The following is an 18,051-nucleotide window of genomic DNA, read 5'->3' as shown; positions in this document are numbered from 1 at the left end:
TTTTCCAAGGCTGGCCAGAGTCTGTGCTCTCTTGTGCAGAGGACAAACTGGGCCCTGGGATTGGGTTAACTGGGATAGCAGTGCTGGTAACTAACTCCATGTTTTCCTATACAGGCGTAAGAACACACGTGTCAGGCCAAACTCCTCCTTGAAGGATGACGATCTGAGCTCAGATGGGGAGTTCGATGGCTCTTATGATCCAAGTTCAATCACATCGCTGCTGACAGACAGCAAGTTGCAGACCAGCTCCTGTTAGCAGAGGCTACTAGGTTTGGTGGTGGGAGCGCTGGGCGGGAGTGTAATAGGAGGCTCTGGTCTGCCAGGGGAGAGAGAGCAGGCACTGGAGTGCAGGAGACTCATTGGAATTCATGGGAGCACAGAACCACTGAAAGAAAATGTGACTTGAGCCTCTGGAATGCAGTAAAAGTATTTTAGTCATTTTCTTTAGGAGGGGCTGGTGATTGGCTAATGAAATGATCTCTCCGCTGTACTAAGAGATCCCTGGGAGCACCAATGAAGCTTGTCAGCACTGGGTATGGGGAGTTGCAGCATGTTGAGCTGTCCAGATTCCCTGCAGAGACCAGTGGGTGGCTGGATTTGCATGTGATTACCCTGAGTCCCTGAAGGAGCTGCCTCGGCATATCTCCCCCAGGCAGGTCACTATTAACTGGTGCAATGGTAACCCAAGGAAAGCTGAATTTACTGGCTGAGGGTGAAATGTTTAACGCTTTAGAATCTTTTATGAGTCTTGTTTTTAGAAACATTGTTCTGTGAATCTGCTGCTTGTAAAAGGAAATCCCCTTGGAGTCATACGTGAACTTTTTTTTTTTAACGTGAAATACTGGAAAATCAAACCTAGCGCTGTCTAACAGTACAAGCTTCTGCCACACTCTCCCCAGTTTATTATTTATGAGTGAATGTAGAAATCAGTGCCTTCACCACCCCTCCCTTGCAGCTTTCTGAACACAAGTGCCTTCACTTTCTGGTACCCTTTTATCTGCTGCATTCTGGATATCACCCTGCCTTCAGCCCCAGGGAGCACAAAGCGAAAAGGTTACCTCTTTCTATATGCACACAGAGGACAAAACCAGCTTAAAACGATTCTGAAGTGGGCCCTGCAGCAAATGGTGCAATGCCAGCTAAGGGTCCTGCTTGGTTTCCATGGTACTGAGATGAGAATTAGATTTTCACACGTCCCAAGCTGGAACCTCTGGAAACTGTGAATGTAAAGTGGGCTGGGGAAAGGGGGTCCTGCCCTAGTGTCCCCCCCCCCCCCACAATAATTGTGTGTTCTCCCATATAGTCCTAGCACTGGCTGTGTTTGCAACTTGTTGGTAACCAGTGTATTGAGTAGCTAGAGACAGGAGAGGCGAGTCCAGCTCAGCCTCAGTTTTCACTTTGTGCATTTCATCCTGGATTTTTAGGAAAATGAACTACAGATCCTTCTGTTTTTAAAACCAGGACAGAACAGGTCTTAATTACAGACTGAACCAGCCAACCTCAGAGAAAGGCAAACAGAGAATGTACAGGATTTTTTTTTTTTTAAATCTCTCTTCAAACTGGGAAGTGGTAAGAGATTTAACTTGAACCAACCAGCCTCAGAGAAAGGCAAACGGAGAATGTACAGGATTTTTTTTTTAATCTCTCTTCAAACTGGGAAGGGGTAAGAGATTTAACATGTAATGGGATCTCCCTACATTCAAAGAAAAAGTGCATTGAAGATTTTTATAAGTCACTTCCAGTTTTGTATATGCTTTGCACACATTTTATTGTTCATAGAAATATGTATAATCGGATCAAATAAACCCATTTTTGTAAACAAAATGTTTTTCCTTTGGCTGCTTGAAGTGTGCGCGTCTCTTTCTCTGTGGCTGAAGTGGAGGTTAAGGGTTTGTGTTTTAGACTCTGGAGTGGAGGGGGGGGGGAGGGAAGGACACTGAGCTGTACTTCTGGACTGTCGTCCCGCAGCGGGAATCCTTTGCCTTTCAGTCCTGCTATTAATGTAATTTTTTTTTGTTACATTTGTACCCCACGCTTTCCCACTCATGGCAGGCTCAATGCGGCTTACATGGGGCAATGGAGGGTTAAGTGACTTGCCCAGAGTCACAAGGAGCTGCCTGTGCCTGAAGTGGGAATCGAACTCAGTTCCTCAGTTCCCCAGGACCAAAGTCCACCACCCTAACCACTAGGCCACTCCTCTGATTTTTTGGCTGTTGCCAAACGCTGAACAGAAAATTTCGAACAGTTCTCCATGATAACATCAAAAGAAAAATGAAATTTGGATCTTTTTTCCCTGGTGTAATGCCAAAGGGGCTCCCCACCACTTTGAAGCACTAATGCCACTGCACCTGCTGCCTCCACGTTTCATAAAAATGGGACAATACCAGTGTTGCCTTCATAAATCTAAGGGAGATGGATGGGGGGGGGGGGGGGGGGGGGTAGCAGGAAATGGTACCAGTTTGTTGTATCCTATTACCTTGTTAAAAAGGTTTATTATGAATGGTACAGAGAAGGTGACGGAAGGACTCTTATATGAGTAAGGGCTAAAGAGGTTCGGGTTCTTCGAGATCGGATAGAGGTTTATAAAATCCCGAGTGCAGTGGAACAGGTAAATGTAAATCAATTATTTACTCTTTCAAAAAGTACAAAAACAAGAGGACACTCCATGAATTTACACAGTAGCACATTTAAAACAAATAGAAAATATTTTTTCAATCAACATATGATTAAGCTCTGGCACTTGTTGCCGGATGATGTGGTACAAGCAGTGAATGTAATAAAGACCGGCTCGCCTTTATTCACATGGTTGTCACCCCTTCAAAGAAATGTAATAGATTGGTGAGGCAAGATTTCCCTTCACTAAATCTATGTTGGCTTTGTCTCTTTTGAATATGCTCTGTAACTTTGTTCTTTCTAATAGTCTCTATCATTTTGCCTGGCACTGACGTCAGGCTGACGTCTATAATTTTCCGGATCTCCTCTGGAACCTCCTTTTTTTCCAGAGCTTCCCTGCAATTGAAAGAGATTCGCCTCCTGTGTATTTATGCCGCATCAATATTTAAATGTCTCTCTCATATCTCCCCTCTCCTGCCCTTCTTTCAAAGTATACATATTGAGATCTTAAGTCTGTCTCCATATGCTTTATGATGACCACTGACCATTTTACTAGCTGCCCTCTAGACCGACTCCATCCTGTTCATATCTTTTTGAAAGTTCAGTCTCCAGAATTGTACACAATATTCTAAATGAGGTCCCCCAGAGTCTTTATACAGGGGTATCATCACTTCCTTTTTCCTACTGCCCATTCCTCTCCCTATGCACCCAAGCATTTTTCTCGCTTTCGCCATTGCCTTTACCTGTTTGGCCACCTTAAGGTCATCACATATGATCAGACCCAAGTCCTGCTCCTCTTTCATACACAAAAGTTTGTCACCCTCCCCCCCCTAAACTGTACTGTTCTCTTGGGTTTTTGTAGCTAACATTAAATCTAAGCTGCCAAATTCCACACCATTCCTCTAGCTTTGCTAAACCCTTCCTCCTGTTATCCACACCAGCAGGGGTGTCTACCCTATTGCAGATTTTGGTATCGTCTGCAAAGAGTCAAACCTTACCAGAGAGCTCTTTAGCAATATTGCTTATTAAAAAAAAATGTTTTAAGTGTTGGGGTGATCATGAGCTTAGGGAGGCAAGGGACCTAAAAATTAGCGCTGAAGGTGCTGCTCTCTTCCATTTGGCCCTGTACAAAAATTCCTGAATGCCAGAGACAGACTGGAGAATTCCAAGTGGCAAAGAAGTGAGGAGACAGCTAAAGACCAAGGTCTACAGCACTGGGCAGAGACTGGCTGGGTCTTACAGTCTTTATTTGCCCCCAGATTCCTTATTTCTTGGTAGAAAAACATGTTTCTCTGCTTCCCCCACAGATAGTTGAAGGTTAGGACAAGGAATGTCCATATCAGTAACAGGTAATTCCTGTATCTCTACATGCCTCCACTGTGGGTAGGGTATGTCCTAGACGTGTGCATGGCTTCCCCAGCAGGTGTATCCTCCTAAACCTCGTGTGCCTTCAATCTGACTCGTCCTCCTTTCAGCTTTGCTGTGGGAGATAGGGCGGACCTCAAAAGTAATGAACACACCGCCCAGCAGTAATTGGGCTTCCTTGGTTTAATGAGGTGTTGGGTGAATTCGCTGGGTTCACATCCTCATGTGAGAGTCTTCTTTGCAGGCCTTTAGTTTTTTTGTGAATTGGAAAAATTATGGCATGGCCAGGACATGGTCTGAACATGGAAGAGAAAATCCAGAACAAACATCACAGGCTATTCTATTCCGGTTAAATTAAAAACCTGAAAAGGGTCAGGTTGGAGGGATCCAGAAAACTCAGAACTTCATGTACCTATGGGAATTATTGTATTGTCTGGTTGTAAGACCAAACCACTTAACCCTCCACTGATAGGGCTGCATAGTTTCCTTGCCCTCACCGGAGACCCTCATCCACGATCCCCTCCGCATAGCCCTTGAAATGTTACAGACAATAGACTGACATTTGAAAGACTGCAGACCTGCAAGATTTATTTATAAAATACAGATGGTACCATCTGTAATTCTGGACAGTGTATACAAGACAACCTCATGATAAAACACAAAAACATGACATACAAATAATATAATACAACATTAAATATATAAAAAAAAACTGTACCAAGCCAGTGCCTGAAAGAGATAAAGATAATTCAGAACAGCAACTGGTGCAAGTGATACTTATTTATTATTAGGATATTGTCAGACAAAAGCCCCCTGCAACCTCTGGATTTTGTAGAATAGCTCTTAAGTTGTCCATTTAGTGCAAACCTGTTGCAGTTTTACAAGCCTGAGCTGCAACAGAGAAACAGGTGTGGGCTGTTGGAAGTGACTCTGTCTGATGTGGTACCCATGTCCCCCACATTCATTTGGGTTTGGGGGAGAAACAGGATTCCAGGCAAAATTATCCAGAGCTGTAATCCAGTGCTATCAGTGTGTGTGTGGGGTGGGATGGGGTAGAGGTCCTGCCTTAAAAAGGCACTTCCTGCATTTCAATTCCAGCCTAAAGGTCCAGACCCAACACATGCAGAAGTTACATTTGTACCTCGTGCTTTCCCACTCATGGCAGGCTCAATGCGGCTTACATATACAGGTACTTATTTGTACCTGGGGCAATGGAGGGTTAAGTGACAAGGAGCTACCTGTGCCTGAAGTGGGAATCAAACTCAGTTCCTCAGGACCAGAGTCCACCACCCTAACCACTAGGCCACTCCTCCACAACAATGTAACTGTGAGAATTAGCTGAAGCTGCTTGTAAGGTGGCCAAGGCCTAGTTGAACCAGGTGGAGGAAGGAGCTAGATTTGTCCCAAAGGGGGTGGTGGGGTAGCTCAGCTTTGTTTGGTTTCAAATGTCTAGCAGCCAGTTGCTGAACTGCAGAAAGCATACCTCCTGCTCCTGGGCTTAGAAGCTCCTGCCTCCTCTTCCATTCCACCCCTGGCTTCAGGCACTCTCCTCCTCCCACTCCAGGTGTACCGAAAGAAACCTCCCTTTAGCAGCAACAGGATCTCCCTCTCAAGGCTCCCTAAAGCCAACAGCGCCCATCCCATAACACCGAAACAGCAGGGAAACAGAACCCTTAATTGAGACTGTATTTCAAAGGGCCTACAGGGGAAGGAATCTTTTACGTTTTTAAATATTTGTTAGCAATAACCAAACAATCTACTTTAATGTTCCCTGCCTTCTCCCAGGCCACGTCTTGAGTTCTGCGTCTCCGTCCTCCCCCCCCCCCCCCCCCCCCCACACACACACCAAAAAAGCTGTCTCTTCTGTAAGATTCCTTGTACACAGCCTTGACACTCTTCATTCTAAACACCACTGAGTCTCCTGTAACCCTGTCTGGGGCAGTTTGGGAGAGGTGTGTGTCAGTCCACCCTTCCTGGGGTAATCCCTTTTGAATGGTTCTGGTATTATTTACCTGGACCAGCTGCTTGTACAGTCATCATTTAAGAATGTTCCCTAAGTCCTGAGAGAATGTTAATTCAATATAATTAAATTAGGTCATAGATAGATTATACCCCTTCTAGGATAAGGTGTGAGCCAAGGGTCAGAAGTCCATAATGTCTTCAGGTTTCTTAATACCTTCCTGAATCAAGTTCAGGATAAGCCCAGCCCTGAGAATAGATGGAGGTGAGGGACCAGCTCTGTGGGACAGCACTTTACAAAAACAGACCAGGACACTGCATCAATGATCCTATGGTGAGAATACTAAAAGGAAATGTTAAGACAATCCAGGAGCGTAAAACCTTTGAAGTCAAAATGAGGAAATATTTTGACACTCACGAGCCAGGACTTAAAAGATATGGGCTTTCTAACCCACTATTTATTTATTGTTCACTTATATCCCACATTTTCCCACTCATGCAGGCACAATGTGGTTTACAAACATTAAATAAAATACAGAATAGGAAAACTTAGAAGAGTATACAAGGAGTATGCAGGGGGAGAAGCATCTAACAGGGTGAACTAGCAGGGTAGGAGCCATGGAGGGTGCATCAAGCAGCGGTATAAAGTGAGGAGTAGCTCTTGGCAAAGAAGTAGGTCTTCAACAACTTCTTGAGGAGGGCGTGGTCCGCTTGAGTTTTAAGGTGTTGCGGGAGAGAATTCCAGTGCTTAGGACTCCAATAGCGGAAAGATGAGGCGAAGATCCTCTTGTACTTGACACCCTTACAGTTTGGGAAGTGAAGGTGGAGGAAGGAACGAGCAGCAGGGTTGGTATTCCTGGGCGGGAGGTCGATCAAGGGGTGCATATACTCCGGGGCAAACCCATAGATAATTTTATGGGTCAAGGAGCAGAGTTTAAAGGCAATGCGCTCCTGAACAGGCAGCCAGTGTAATTTGAACCGTAAGAGTGCGGCATGTGCAAAGTGTTGCTCTCTCAGGATGAGTCTCGCAGCAGTGTTCTATAACGCTTTTGTCACCCATCTCTCCCTGTTTCTTACCTAACTCACCCCACCCTCTTCCTGTGAGACTGTCATTGGAATGCTGTAGTGTTTCACTTATATATTCTGATAATTTGTCAACATTTGCTTATTTCTGATCTGAAGAAGGGTTACCTTTGAAAGCTAATCAAAAAAATGTATTATTAGTCCAATAAAAAAGGTATCATCTTATTTTCTTTTCTCTGTTTTGTTTTATTTCTATTTATTCCCTTTAAAAGTGGACTAACACGGCTAGCAACTACACCGAAGGCTAATTCATATTATTTGGTGTATACTTTCAGAATCTGGGTATTATTTATTTATTTTCCAAACGTCATACAAAGCATAAAAAATACAGTGAGCTCATTAAATCAGCAAGTTACTGTCAGACTCAAACGAGAAAAACCAAAATGCCCCAGATTGAGATCTTGCAGCCAAAGGCAGTTTAGTAATGACTTTTCCTTTTTTCTTTAATAAAGAACCCCCCCCCCCCCTTTATCCCCTGAACCATCTTTCAGCCCATTTACACCCATTCCGAATCCTCAACATCCACTTCTTCAATAACCCTTCTCCATTCACTCCCTCCACATCCACACTGACGAGAATCCCCTCCCTCCCCGGTCAAGCATCTCCAGACATCGTTTCCAAATTAGAGCATACTGCCTATTGTCCAGTCGAGTAGAATTGCAGTATATAGTTTTCTCATGTGTACCTACTTCCTTCATTTTTACACCCCAGCAGTCATACGAAATAGTATCTGTGCTAGTCCAGAACTGTAAAACAGTCCTCTGTGCCACATACACAAATCGTCTCTGAGCCTGAGTAAGGCCCTGCTCTTCCATCAAGGCTTGGTCTCCCAAAAGTAGAGTGGCGTAATCCCACTTCAGTTCTTGTTGTATCACCTTATTAATTAAATTAAGCACCTCGTTCCAAATGGCAAGGCTATTACATTCTAGAAACGCATGTACTAGTGTACCTTTCCCCTTCAGACATCTGCTGCACCTATCAGACTCCCAGAGCCCCATCATAACTCCCTTATCCCTTGAAATGTATGCTCCATGTAGACATCATTCAGGTTTGAATTACACTTTTTCTAGGTTGTCTTGATGATTCTTAGCTTGATTTATTTATTTAGAATTTTGATCACACCTTTTTCAGTGATAGTTCAATGTGAGTTATATTCAGATACAGCAGGTATTTCCCTGTTCCTGTCTCAGTTTGTACCCGAGGCAGTGGAGAATTAAGTAACTTGCCCAAGACTGCAAGCAACAGTAGTAGGATTTGAACCAGGCTCCCCTTGTTGTCAGCATGGTGCTCTACCCACTAGGCTCCTCCTTCATTTTTCCAGTTTGGATCGTCCTGATTAATTACAAATGGTTATATATTCTTTTGTTTTATTTCATGGCTTGCTTTGGCTTGACGTTCTTTATTTACGGAAAGGTGAAAGTATTTTAATTACAACTTCACACAGTAATGTGGTAAATGGTGGCGGATGAAGGGCAGTGGCTCTCTGCTACTTTGAGTAGATGAGAATATAAAACCCTACAGTGAAACCGACCCTAGCTCCCCCCCCACCCCCAGGCCTTCCATGCAGCCTCTCCCAGCTGTTATACTCTGGATCTAGCCCAAGCCTCTCATTTTTCTAGGAAGGAGGACTGAGGTTTTACATCCATTTTAATATGGTAGCAGGAAACGTAGAGGAACATGATTTCATCATTCGGATGCTATGGATATTAGTTCATCACTGTATCTGAGTTTCTGTTACTGGTTTGATAACAATCCTTGGTTTCAGGCCTGAAGTGAACACCCAGCTGTGGGCGCTGAACTGGAAGCCGAGGCACTGCTCTCCAGTTCATTGGTTAATTTTACTCTAGGACCCACCACCCCACATCCAGGAATTTAAGAGGCAGGTAGGAAGAAGGAACCCAGGGCAGTAGTGGCAGGGATTTTTTTTTTTATTGGTGCTTAGCAGCAACTTGGGCAAAGGGCACTTTTCACACAGTCAATGATCTCATTGTTGAAGAATCCCACAAAAGGCAGAAAAATGATACGTCTAGGAAAGATAGCAAGGGCCCAGCACCACCAGTCTCTTTTCTGTTATCTTGTGATGTTTAATCTGGCAGGCGAGAAACTTAATGATAGAGAGGGCACTGCTGCTTGCGATGGGGCTATTTCACCCTGCTTACACTGTCACAGATTGCAGAAGGTGCCACAGTCATTTCTCTGCACTCCAGGACTGATCCTGTGCTCCTTGCGAAATAACATATGAAAATATGTCTATAATATTTATCTAAGTCTGAACAGGGAGGGGGAGAGGACTGCCCCCCTCCCAATGATCTGCACTTTGGTTGGCAATCTGCCCAGACTGATTTTACAGTAAACAGACTCTGGGCAAAGGCTGACGTCAGACAGGTGGAGCTACCTCTCTCCTCACCCCTGAATGACATCAAACAGGTGGAGCTTCCTCTCTCTTCCCCCTCATCAGCCTTATCTAGAGCAGAGAGAGTGGGAGGGGAAACATTTCTAAATAGATGTTCCATGACAGTAACTAGGCAAACAGGTTCCTGCAGCACAGAATCCTGTGGCCCACTCTGAGAGTGACTTTTAAAGATTTATACCATCACACATGATCCCTGGCTCTGCTGAACACTTGAGGGGGGGGGGGGGGAAGATACAGTCCCTTAGGGCTCCCAGTTTTGGCTTATGTCTTTTCCTACAAATTCATTGTTCCCACTGCCATCTTAAAGTGTCCTGCCATAAGCAGTCAGTGACTCCGCTGTTTGGGAAGGCTGTGGTGGGGGCAGCACTTATGTTATCAGTGAATGGACAGTGGCAGCTGCCTGCCGGCCTCCCCCCCCCCCCCACCATGCCTCATTTGCTGAAGGCATCATGCACACTGAATACATTCCAGGGATTAATGTACCAAAAAAAAAATACAGATAAAAAATAATACAACGTATTAAAAATATTTTCAGTATTCTAGAAATATGTGCTGGTAATTTGCCACTTGGCTCCTGGTCAGCCCTAATTCCTCAGTCCAGCATATTCGTGTTGGCCATGTGAACAGTGGGTTCAGCAGCACTGTAACAGAAATCTTGTGGTGAACGGCAACTATAAAATGATTTGCCTGTCAGGTTTTTTTTCTCCCCCACGGTAGGTTGCTAAATGAGCACCAGATCTGCTGGCCTTCAGTTTACTATAAAGTTACCAAATATGTTTGAAATAGATATTACCTGTATTAGCTGTCACTAATGGTTAAAGAGCAGTGGGCTGACAATCAAGGAAGCCAGGGTTCAAATCCTTTTCCCACTCCTTGATAAGTTCCAGGTACAAAAAGAAAAACAAAAAAGGCAACAGTCTACTTGCTACATAAGTCTGTTATATACACATATATAAAAACAAAGAAATAATTTGTTCAAACCAAGATAAAAGCAGTACCCGACGCAGCCACGTTTCGCCCTCAGGCTGCGGCAGCGGTAAAACTACAAATAAAAACATAAAAATAGTGATAACATCATCTCAAGTTACATTAATCCCATCTTGATCAGCCCATGTATCACAAACTCTACATCTCAGCAGTCAGCTCAATTAAAATTATCATCATATCAACAACTGACTATATTTCATGGTGTAAAACATTCAATTACTCACTGTTATAAATCTTCTACAAATAGACCACCTTGAATCCTAAAACTTTATCAGCCTTGTCTATAACATCATCAAAAGACATGGCTGCATAAATGAAACTAACTTTCAAAAAGACCATAACTCATTCTATAGCTGACTGGTGAGATGCAGAGTTTGTGATACATGGGCTGATCAAGATGGGATTAATGTATATCTTTTTAATTTTGTTTTAGGCTTTTTTTGAAGGGGTATGTTGATCACCCCTGATTTTTAGGTATGTATTGATACATTATCGGATTTGATTAAATCCATTCAACGTTTTATACACTTTTATATGTTTGGAAAGTGGCTTGTCTTATCTCCTCCTCCATTTTACTTTTGAATGTGTAATGCATTTTGAATTTTTATATATACATATACATAACTTGAGATGATGTTATCACTATTTTTAGTTGAATTTTTACCCCTGACGCAGCCTGAGGGCGAAATGTGGCCACGTCGGGTACTGCTTTTATCTTGGTTTGAATAAATCATTTCTTTGTTTTTATTTAAGTTCCAGGTACAGACTTAAGACTATAAGCCCTCCAGGGACAGGAAAATACCTACAGTACCTGAACGTAACTCACCTTGAGCTACCACTGGTGTGGCGCAAATCCAAATTCAAAAATCCAGTACCAGGCCTAGTGTGAAGTAATACAAAATGTTACAATGTCACTCAGGGCTTAAAGAGCAACTCTAGCACCAGAAACAGAAGCAAAATTCTCTGCACAACCAACCAAAACAAAGCAGAGACAGTCCAGAGAAGAGGAACTCTCAAGTTCATCCACAAATGAAGTTTACTGGAAAATGACCCGACTTGGCCAAGTTTTGGCAACTGTGCCTTCATCAGGGGTCATAAGCACAAAGAAAGGGCACAAATGTGTGTACTAACAGCGCTGAAAAACACATGGGTTACGCTGACAGCTTTGTTTTGGTTGCTTATGGAGCAATTCTACCATACCATAACAACCCTAAGTTCCAGAAGTCACACAACAAGGCCGTAGCTTGGAAGGCAGCACTGTAAACACTGCAGCGGGTATTAAAATATTAGCACGCTTACTGGAAAACTAAACAAGCCTAGTGCTAACACAATACCCACAGAAAAAGCCTCACCAAGGCTAATCACAAGCTAAAAATAGAAATATGTAGACAGAAACTGAACTCCCAAAAAGACAAGCCACTGCATAAAATGCAACAGCCAGATGAAGATAAGCAGTAATGCGTCTGCCCCTGAACTGTGGGGGGGAAAAAACAAACATAGCAAGTGTAAATGTCAAAAGATGACTTAATCCAATCACTACATTACAAATTAAGAAACAGAAATAAAAAGAAAATAAGGTACTGCCTTTTTATTGGACTAACTTAATAGTATATTATAGCACACTGTCCTGTCTCGAGGAGACAGACTTTGGTCTCCGAGACCTACAGCAATAAAAAGGTACCACTTTATTTTCCATTCTACTTTTATTTATTAACCTCTAGAGTAGATTAACAAAGCTACCACACTACCTTATCCTAGATTAAAAATAACATTATTTTCTACCTTTGTTGTCAGGCCATTTAAGTTTTCTAATTGAGTTGGTCCCAGTCCTTGACTTCTGCTTTCCTGTCTTCTCTTAACAGGGATTCCTGTCCTTTTGCCATTTCTCAGTCTCCTCCAGTCTTCTTCACCTTCTCCATTACGTTCGTATTCTATATTAATCTTTTACTTTCAGCTTTCTTCCTTTTATTTTTCTGCCTATCTGTCCAGTTCCATTTTTTTTTTACTATCCAGTCTTCAATTTCCCTCTTTTTACTATGTCAATCTACACCTGCCCATCTCTATCCCTCACCCCAGCTCCCCCTGCTCCTGCCTTGCAGTTCTCCCCCTTCCACTCAGCATCTCCCCTCTACCACCCAGCACTGCCCCCTTTCCTCTATTTTCCATCTATTCAGGGTCTCCCTCCAGTTCTCTCCCTTTCATGCACCATTTCCCCTCTCTACTATTCTCCTATTCAGCACTATTTCCCCTCCCTACTATTCTCTTTCCTATTCAGCACCATTTCCTCTCTCTACTATTCTCCTTTCTATTCAGCACCATTTCCCCTCCCTACTATTCTCTTTCCTATTCAGCACCATTTCCCCTCCCTACTATTCTCTTTCCTATTCAGCACCATTTCCTCTCTCTACTATTCTCCTTTCTATTCAGCACCATTTCCCCTCTCAACTATTCTCTTTCCTATTCAGCACCATTTCCCCTCCCTACTATTCTCTTTCCTATTCAGCACCATTTCCTCTCTCTACTATTCTCCTTTCTATTCAGCACCATTTCCCCTCTCAACTATTCTCTTTCCTATTCAGCACCATTTCCCCTCCCTACTATTCTCTTTCCTATTCAGCACCATTTCCTCTCTCTACTATTCTCCTTTCTATTCAGCACCATTTCCCCTCTCAACTATTCTCTTTCCTATTCAGCACCATTTCCTCTCTCTACTATTCTCCTTTCTATTCAGCACCATTTCCCCTCCCTACTATTCTCTTTCCTATTCAGCACCATTTCCCCTCCCTACTATTCTCTTTCCTATTCAGCACCATTTCCTCTCTCTACTATTCTCCTTTCTATTCAGCACCATTTCCCCTCTCAACTATTCTCTTTCCTATTCAGCACCATTTCCTCTCTCTACTATTCTCCTTTCTATTCAGCACCATTTCCCCTCCCTACTATTCTCTTTCCTATTCAGCACCATTTCCCCTCCCTACTATTCTCTTTCCTATTCAGCACCATTTCCTCTCTCTACTATTCTCCTTTCTATTCAGCACCATTTCCCCTCTCAACTATTCTCTTTCCTATTCAGCACCATTTCCTCTCTCTACTATTCTCCTTTCTATTCAGCACCATTTCCCCTCCCTACTATTCTCTTTCCTATTCAGCACCATTTCCCCTCCCTACTATTCTCCTTTCTATTCAGCACCATTTCCCCTCTCAACTATTCTCTTTCCTATTCAGCACCATTTCCCCTCTCTACTATTCTCTTTCCTATTCAGCACCATTTCCTCTCTCTACTATTCTCCTTTCTATTCAGCACCATTTCCCCTCTCTACTATTCTCTTTCCTATTCAGCACCATTTCCCCTCTCTACTATTCTCTTTCCTATTCAGCACCATTTCCCCTCCCTACTATTCTCTTTCCTATTCAGCACCATTTCCCCTCCCTACTATTCTCCTTTCTATTCAGCACCATTTCCCCTCCCTACTATTCTCCTTTCTATTCAGCACCATTTCCCCTCTCTACTATTCTCCTTTCTATTCAGCACCATTTCCCCTCTCTACTATTCTCCTTTCTATTCAGCACCATTTCCCCTCCCTACTATTCTCTTTCCTATTCAGCACCATTTCCTCTCTCTACTATTCTCCTTTCTATTCAGCACCATTTCCCCTCTCAACTATTCTCTTTCCTATTCAGCACCATTTCCCCTCCCTACTATTCTCTTTCCTATTCAGCACCATTTCCTCTCTCTACTATTCTCCTTTCTATTCAGCACCATTTCCCCTCCCTACTATTCTCTTTCCTATTCAGCACCATTTCCCCTCTCAACTATTCTCTTTCCTATTCAGCACCATTTCCCCTCTCTACTATTCTCTTTCCTATTCAGCACCATTTCCTCTCTCTACTATTCTCCTTTCTATTCAGCACCATTTCCCCTCTCTACTATTCTCTTTCCTATTCAGCACCATTTCCCCTCCCTACTATTCTCTTTCCTATTCAGCACCATTTCCTCTCTCTACTATTCTCCTTTCTATTCAGCACCATTTCCCCTCTCAACTATTCTCTTTCCTATTCAGCACCATTTCCTCTCTCTACTATTCTCCTTTCTATTCAGCACCATTTCCCCTCCCTACTATTCTCTTTCCTATTCAGCACCATTTCCCCTCTCAACTATTCTCTTTCCTATTCAGCACCATTTCCCCTCTCTACTATTCTCTTTCCTATTCAGCACCATTTCCTCTCTCTACTATTCTCCTTTCTATTCAGCACCATTTCCCCTCTCAACTATTCTCTTTCCTATTCAGCACCATTTCCTCTCTCTACTATTCTCCTTTCTATTCAGCACCATTTCCCCTCCCTACTATTCTCTTTCCTATTCAGCACCATTTCCCCTCCCTACTATTCTCTTTCCTATTCAGCACCATTTCCTCTCTCTACTATTCTCCTTTCTATTCAGCACCATTTCCCCTCTCAACTATTCTCTTTCCTATTCAGCACCATTTCCTCTCTCTACTATTCTCCTTTCTATTCAGCACCATTTCCCCTCCCTACTATTCTCTTTCCTATTCAGCACCATTTCCCCTCCCTACTATTCTCCTTTCTATTCAGCACCATTTCCCCTCTCAACTATTCTCTTTCCTATTCAGCACCATTTCCCCTCTCTACTATTCTCTTTCCTATTCAGCACCATTTCCTCTCTCTACTATTCTCCTTTCTATTCAGCACCATTTCCCCTCTCTACTATTCTCTTTCCTATTCAGCACCATTTCCTCTCTCTACTATTCTCCTTTCTATTCAGCACCATTTCCCCTCTCTACTATTCTCTTTCCTATTCAGCACCATTTCCTCTCTCTACTATTCTCCTTTCTATTCAGCGCCATTTTCCCTCTCTACTATTCTCTTTCCTATTCAGCACCATTTCCCCTCTCAACTATTCTCTTTCCTATTCAGCACCATTTCCCCTCCCTACTATTCTCTTTCCTATTCAGCACCATTTCCCCTCCCTACTATTCTCCTTTCTATTCAGCACCATTTCCCCTCCCTACTATTCTCCTTTCTATTCAGCACCATTTCCCCTCTCTACTATTCTCCTTTCTATTCAGCACCATTTCCCCTCTCTACTATTCTCCTTTCTATTCAGCACCATTTCCCCTCCCTACTATTCTCTTTCCTATTCAGCACCATTTCCTCTCTCTACTATTCTCCTTTCTATTCAGCACCATTTCCCCTCTCAACTATTCTCTTTCCTATTCAGCACCATTTCCTCTCTCTACTATTCTCCTTTCTATTCAGCACCATTTCCCCTCCCTACTATTCTCTTTCCTATTCAGCACCATTTCCCCTCTCAACTATTCTCTTTCCTATTCAGCACCATTTCCCCTCCCTACTATTCTCTTTCCTATTCAGCACCATTTCCTCTCTCTACTATTCTCCTTTCTATTCAGCACCATTTCCCCTCTCAACTATTCTCTTTCCTATTCAGCACCATTTCCTCTCTCTACTATTCTCCTTTCTATTCAGCACCATTTCCCCTCCCTACTATTCTCTTTCCTATTCAGCACCATTTCCCCTCTCAACTATTCTCTTTCCTATTCAGCACCATTTCCCCTCTCTACTATTCTCTTTCCTATTCAGCACCATTTCCTCTCTCTACTATTCTCCTTTCTATTCAGCACCATTTCCCCTCTCTACTATTCTCTTTCCTATTCAGCACCATTTCCCCTCCCTACTATTCTCTTTCCTATTCAGCACCATTTCCTCTCTCTACTATTCTCCTTTCTATTCAGCACCATTTCCCCTCCCTACTATTCTCTTTCCTATTCAGCACCATTTCCTCTCTCTACTATTCTCCTTTCTATTCAGCACCATTTCCCCTCCCTACTATTCTCTTTCCTATTCAGCACCATTTCCCCTCTCAACTATTCTCTTTCCTATTCAGCACCATTTCCCCTCCCTACTATTCTCCTTTCTATTCAGCACCATTTCCCCTCTCAACTATTCTCTTTCCTATTCAGCACCATTTCCCCTCTCTACTATTCTCTTTCCTATTCAGCACCATTTCCTCTCTCTACTATTCTCCTTTCTATTCAGCACCATTTCCCCTCTCTACTATTCTCTTTCCTATTCAGCACCATTTCCTCTCTCTACTATTCTCCTTTCTATTCAGCGCCATTTTCCCTCTCTACTATTCTCTTTCCTATTCAGAACCATTTCCCCTCCCTACTATTCTCTTTCCTATTCAGCACCATTTCCCCTCCCTACTATTCTCCTTTCTATTCAGCACCATTTCCCCTCTCAACTATTCTCTTTCCTATTCAGCACCATTTCCCCTCTCAACTATTCTCTTTCCTATTCAGCACCATTTCCCCTCCCTACTATTCTCTTTCCTATTCAGCACCATTTCCTCTCTCTACTATTCTCCTTTCTATTCAGCACCATTTCCCCTCTCAACTATTCTCTTTCCTATTCAGCACCATTTCCTCTCTCTACTATTCTCCTTTCTATTCAGCACCATTTCCCCTCCCTACTATTCTCTTTCCTATTCAGCACCATTTCCCCTCTCAACTATTCTCTTTCCTATTCAGCACCATTTCCCCTCCCTACTATTCTCTTTCCTATTCAGCACCATTTCCTCTCTCTACTATTCTCCTTTCTATTCAGCACCATTTCCCCTCTCAACTATTCTCTTTCCTATTCAGCACCATTTCCTCTCTCTACTATTCTCCTTTCTATTCAGCACCATTTCCCCTCCCTACTATTCTCTTTCATATTCAGCACCATTTCCCCTCTCTACTATTCTCTTTCCTATTCAGCACCATTTCCCCTCTCTACTATTCTCCTTTCTATTCAGCACCATTTCCCCTCTCTACTATTCTCTTTCCTATTCAGCACCATTTCCTCTCTCTACTATTCTCCTTTCTATTCAGCACCATTTCCCCTCCCTACTATTCTCTTTCCTATTCAGCACCATTTCCCCTCCCTACTATTCTCCTTTCTATTCAGCACCATTTCCCCTCTCAACTATTCTCTTTCCTATTCAGCACCATTTCCTCTCTCTACTATTCTCCTTTCTATTCAGCGCCATTTTCCCTCTCTACTATTCTCTTTCCTATCCAGGGTTTCTTTCCATTCCTTTCCTTTTTCCCCGCCACTTGCTCTTTTCCTTCTTATGAACCTCTACCCTTACAGGACTAAAGCCAGTGTTGAAACATTACCAATCCCCCGCGGAGCCTCAGTGTCCAGCCGCGGAGTTCCCGCGCTTTTGTCTACTCCGGAACAGGAAGTTGAGGCGGAGGGCGCGGGACTGGCAAGAGCCGGCATCCGCGCGCACAGAGGTGGCGGGACGGTCTCGCGCCTGTATTTATTTATTTATTTATTTACATCAATTTATATACCGTATCTTATTGCTACTGCAAGACAGAACGGTTTACAATTTATAAAAAAAAAAAAAAAAGCAGCTGTTGGCAGGAGCGAGGGAGGAGGGAGGTTGGGGACGTCGAGCCTCTTGTAATGGGCGCCTATATGCGTCGTCCCCCAAGCCCCTCCCACAGGATGGCAGCTGTTCCCGCTTTCTGTACTGTACACAGCTGCCTCTCTCTCGTGCTCAACGTGTCACGCGACGCGAGCACAGACGAACAGCGCAAGCG

At 43.3% G+C, this 18,051-nt stretch overlaps 1 protein-coding gene across 4 annotated transcripts in view; it reads left to right on the top strand.

The window, feature by feature from the left end:
- The window catches only part of CGN (cingulin), a 36,824-nt gene extending 35,747 nt beyond the window's left edge, over window positions 1–1,077 (top strand). For all 4 annotated transcript variants that reach the window (XM_030187100.1, XM_030187099.1, XM_030187097.1 and 1 more), the window contains one exon: window positions 115–1,077. In XM_030187100.1, the coding sequence (XP_030042960.1) occupies window positions 115–256 (142 nt within the window). In that variant the 3' untranslated portion in view covers window positions 257–1,077. The remainder of the gene's footprint in view (window positions 1–114) is intronic.
- Window positions 1,078–18,051: the final 16,974 nt, after the last annotated feature.

The sequence above is a fragment of the Microcaecilia unicolor genome, chromosome 14, assembly GCF_901765095.1.
Source record: "Microcaecilia unicolor chromosome 14, aMicUni1.1, whole genome shotgun sequence".
In the NCBI taxonomy this organism is placed as follows: domain Eukaryota; kingdom Metazoa; phylum Chordata; class Amphibia; order Gymnophiona; family Siphonopidae; genus Microcaecilia; species Microcaecilia unicolor.
Note: the sequence above shows the minus strand (reverse complement) of the source record. Positions and strands in the feature narration are given on the sequence as shown.